This window comes from Dipteris shenzhenensis, chromosome 8 (assembly GCF_047967505.1).
Source record: "Dipteris shenzhenensis isolate YYH24624 ecotype China chromosome 8, Dip_SZ_1.0, whole genome shotgun sequence".
NCBI classification, from domain to species: domain Eukaryota; kingdom Viridiplantae; phylum Streptophyta; class Polypodiopsida; order Gleicheniales; family Dipteridaceae; genus Dipteris; species Dipteris shenzhenensis.
The window spans coordinates 12,287,959-12,291,691 of record NC_141603.1 but is presented as its reverse complement, the minus strand read 5'-3'; the positions used below and the strand labels follow the sequence as shown (position 1 = coordinate 12,291,691).

Genomic DNA, 3,733 nt, shown 5'->3' with positions numbered 1-3,733 from the left:
AAATATATTATCTTTTCCCCCCTTTATTCATGTTACTTTCTCCCCCTTTGTCAACCTTTATTCATGTTACCATCTCCCCTCCCTTAATTCACCTCCATTGCATTGATTTCTTCTCCCACAAAAGTGATACAAGTTGACTCCTGTCTCCCAAAGACTGATACAAGTTGACTCCCTTCGCTAGCACAAGCATCTACAAGAGTGTTTACTCTCTTGTGTTTTGAGTTGTTCTCCCCCCAAAGAGAGGCACAAGACTAGGCTTCCCCCCAAGAGTGATACAAGCTGACTCCCTCCTCTAGCAAGGGGCTAGAGTAATGTGTCCCATCTTGTTGTGTTTTGAGCCGTTCTTCCCGCCTAGAGAAGCTTTTTTGTCAAAATTTTCTATTGAAAGCCAATACGTTAACATTTGTGCACATGCGACTCTAACTACATAACAAGAGCGACAGCAAGAGCAAGTATCTTATAAGAAGCTATTACACAAACCCATCAGCCCTCACATCTCCTCACATCAGACTTATCACACAAACCCATCAGCCCTCACGTCTCCTCACAGCGTCTTTTTACCTCAGGTTCGCTCCTGCTTGCTCTTCATCGTCTTGTCAATTCATAGCTCTACTCCGTCTCATCTTCTTCAGCTTCCTCTTGCTCTTCATCTTCCCACCATCCATTGCCCTTTCCGCCCTGCTTGTACCCCCTTGCTTATCCTAATTCCTCTTATTGCCTCTCGCTCATGTGGCTTCTCATCTCTCTCTCTCTCTCTCAGTTGCTGTGGAGATGTTTGCATTGCCAACCATGAGGATGGCCTTTCTTACCTGGATGTTATCGAAACTGCGATTATTCGACGGTGTTGTGCTTCCCCTCTGCAATTATTTCCTGCAGTAAGCACTGAGGGATTTCTCAGACTGCCTTCGTTGGGTGCACTGCTCCCTGCGTCACTGTGTGTCGAGACCGAAACTTAATCATTGTTGGCATCTCCTTTTGTGGATTACGTTATATGTCAATAGTACGACAATCGAGGTTTCCAAATTCCCTATGGCATTAGCTTGAACGCCCAATGAGCTTATAGGGTGCTGATTGCTTTATTCTCGCATGGTAGCTGTCTTTTTAAGTGGAAATTAAGATGGTTCAATTGGGCAAGCACTAATTTAGTTGAATGTCCCCGCTGTAACAGATGGGTCGCTACGAAAACGACGGCTGCTACGAGGAGGCACTCGAAGGGCTGAACAGCATTGTTAAGTACGAACCTTGCCTACCTCAATCCTTCACGCTCTCTGAAATCTGGAATTGTAACTCTTACGCTCTGGATCTGATATAGGCGTAACGCTGCATCGGTGCCTATGAGTTTCGACCTGGAATTCAATATGCTTCCTGAAATATGGAATTGGAGCTCACATGCTCTGGCTTTTGACATGTGTAGGCAAAACCCTCAATTGAAGGCTCATGCTGCCAAGAAGATCGAAGAATTGGTCAAAGAGCTATCTCTGGACGCTAAGACTCATCCAAATGGAAAAGATCTGGACGAAGAGGTTAAATTGATCGCCGACCACGAGCTTAGTCCTATCGAAAAGATTCAGAAGGGTTTCCTGAAATTCAAGGTTTTCTTCAAGTAAGGATTTTTCTCTCCGTCCCAGTCGACTGATCGCGTAACAGCAGGCTGTTGCCGCGGTAGTAACAGAAGCATAAGGATCTAACAAAATTACAATTTTCATTTGTCGCCGTTAACAGGGAGGAGCAAGCGTTGTTCAAAGGATTGGCGGAATCTCAACATCCCAAGGTAAGGGAAAGGTCCAATTACTGCTTCTGGAATGCGGCAAGGATCTTGTGCAGTAAACGTGCATCTTTGACTATTCCTGATCTAGCTTTAGTCTCTGCAGTTTATGATTATTGCATGCTCCGACTCCAGAGTGGATCCGTGTGCAATTCTGGGATTGCAATTGGGAGAGGCATTTGTCTTACGCAATGTGGCCAACATGGTCCCGCCTTACTCTCCACAAGTACCGGCCTTTCCTCTTTTCACAAGAGCTCCATTGCTGTACACATGATGTGTCTCATTAAAAAATATGATAAAGCAGATTCCAAACTAATTAGAAACGTTGAATATGCAAAGAGAACATGTAGGGCGGCGGAGAAGCCAATTAGCTTCGCCCACTCAGTATTCCTTTACGATTTAATTTCACACAAGTTTTTCTTGGCACATGTAGGGCGCATGCTCCTCTACAGGTGCCGCCATCGAGTATGCTGTCCTACACTTGAAGGTGCAGCATCTGTTAGTCGGATGATTTTTTTTTGAGTTCTAGACACTGCATCTCCAATCAACAGCTATAAAGTAATTGCGAATTTTGGACAGGTGGAACATCTGATGGTGATCGGCCATAGCCGATGCGGTGGAGTCAAAGCTTTGATGGGCGCTGAGGAAGATGGGTCGAAGAAATTTAGGTGTGTTGGATTTCCATAGATTTCTACTTTGTTGGTGGATCTGCGAAATAGTAACCTTGAAATTTGGCGTTTCTCCCGCTGGTGAAAAAGAAAAACCAAGCTTGAATCAAGTTTTAGTGAGTTCTTGGAATGGGTCCAGCATATGTCTAATTTCGTCGAATGGAAAAGCTAATGTCGGCCTGGATATGCACCTGCAGCGAGTTTATCGAAGACTGGGTTGCGCTAGGAAAGCACGCCTCCAGAAAAGTCAAGAAGGAAACCTCGGAAGTTTCCTTTGAGGAGCAATGTACGACGTGCGAGAAGGTAAGAAGGCCAAAATGACATGAGTCAGGCGACATGTTTTCTGGTAAGGGTGAAAAAAGGCGTGGGGCGAAACACAAATTGTTGGGAAAGGGATATCCCGATCTGCACGATTTTGGATGCGTTGCAACCATCAAGCGTCAAGGGATCGATTGGTTGATCATGGCGGCTGCTGTGTGCGTGTGAAATGCAGGAGTGCGTCAACAATTCGCTGTGTAACTGCATGACGTTCCCGTTCGTGAGGGAGGCGGTGAGCAAAGGGAAGCTGGCGTTGCACGGGGCGCACTACGACTTTGTGAAGGGATCGTTCGAGCACTGGACGTTGCGTTGCGAGGTCGGGGAAGCCACCAAGCTGGAGTGAATCGTAGATATCGATGATCTAGAGGCCGGCCGTCGGCGCCATAGCCGGCCGAGGATCATCACCTGCATGAGCTGGGATCCATCGATCTGCGAACCACGCATTTCGATCCATTGATCTGTGAACCACAGACAATGCAACAACAAATTTCCGACACACAATTCGAAATCCAACGTTCATCAGCGCATGATCAGGTGCAACGTGATCCATGTATAAGCGCGCAACAGCAAAATCGTCTTCCTCTAGTTCTTCGAGATTTCTGTCGTGATTAGTTGAATCTGGTTCTACTGTTAATTGGATCTTTGTTCTTCATAAAATTAATCTTGTTAATTGGATTGTGTTCCTGTCCGTGACGAAAGGATCTTTACTTTTATATAAAGCCTTTAGGCACGGAGCATAATAAAAATGATTGAGCCCCGTGTCCCTCTATTTTTATAGCTCGATTGCCTACGCTTAGGTTTGCTTTTTGTTACGCGCCCAGACAGATACTACAAATAAAACCCAACACTAGTTGCCCATGGAAGCATTATTTCGGCTAATGGCTTGCTTTCCTGCTGTTAGTTGAATCTGGTTCTACTGTTAATTGGATCTTTGTTCTTCATAAAATTAATCTTGAAGAAATTTTTAATTGGATTGTGTTCC

General features: G+C 45.3%; 1 protein-coding gene across 2 annotated transcripts; it reads left to right on the top strand.

Annotated features, from left to right (window-relative positions):
* The first annotated feature begins 799 nt into the window (after nucleotides 1-799).
* On the top strand, nucleotides 800-3,347 carry LOC147899117 (carbonic anhydrase 2-like). 2 transcript variants are annotated; one of them, XM_087378236.1, is made up of 9 exons: nucleotides 800-875; nucleotides 1,169-1,233; nucleotides 1,415-1,603; nucleotides 1,723-1,771; nucleotides 1,872-1,991; nucleotides 2,199-2,252; nucleotides 2,345-2,433; nucleotides 2,631-2,736; nucleotides 2,927-3,347. In XM_087378236.1, exons 2-9 carry the CDS (start codon nucleotides 1,169-1,171, stop codon nucleotides 3,092-3,094), a joined length of 840 nt encoding a protein of 279 aa, XP_087234362.1. In that variant the 5' UTR covers nucleotides 800-875; the 3' UTR covers nucleotides 3,095-3,347. The 2 variants fall into 2 exon arrangements, with proteins under 2 accessions (XP_087234362.1, XP_087234363.1); XM_087378237.1 differs by lacking the exon at nucleotides 800-875 and adding an exon at nucleotides 1,026-1,064.
* Nucleotides 3,348-3,733: the final 386 nt, after the last annotated feature.

Bases quoted from the DNA above. Each gene is read 5' to 3' on its own strand.
- LOC147899117 (XM_087378236.1), top strand. From the start codon at position 1,169: ATGGGTCGCTACGAAAACGACGGCTGCTACGAGGAGGCACTCGAAGGG. The intron at 1,992-2,198 runs GTACCGGCCTTT...TGGCACATGTAG, and splicing joins TCCCGCCTTACTCTCCACAA to GGCGCATGCTCCTCTACAGG. The intron at 2,737-2,926 runs GTAAGAAGGCCA...TGTGAAATGCAG, and splicing joins AATGTACGACGTGCGAGAAG to GAGTGCGTCAACAATTCGCT.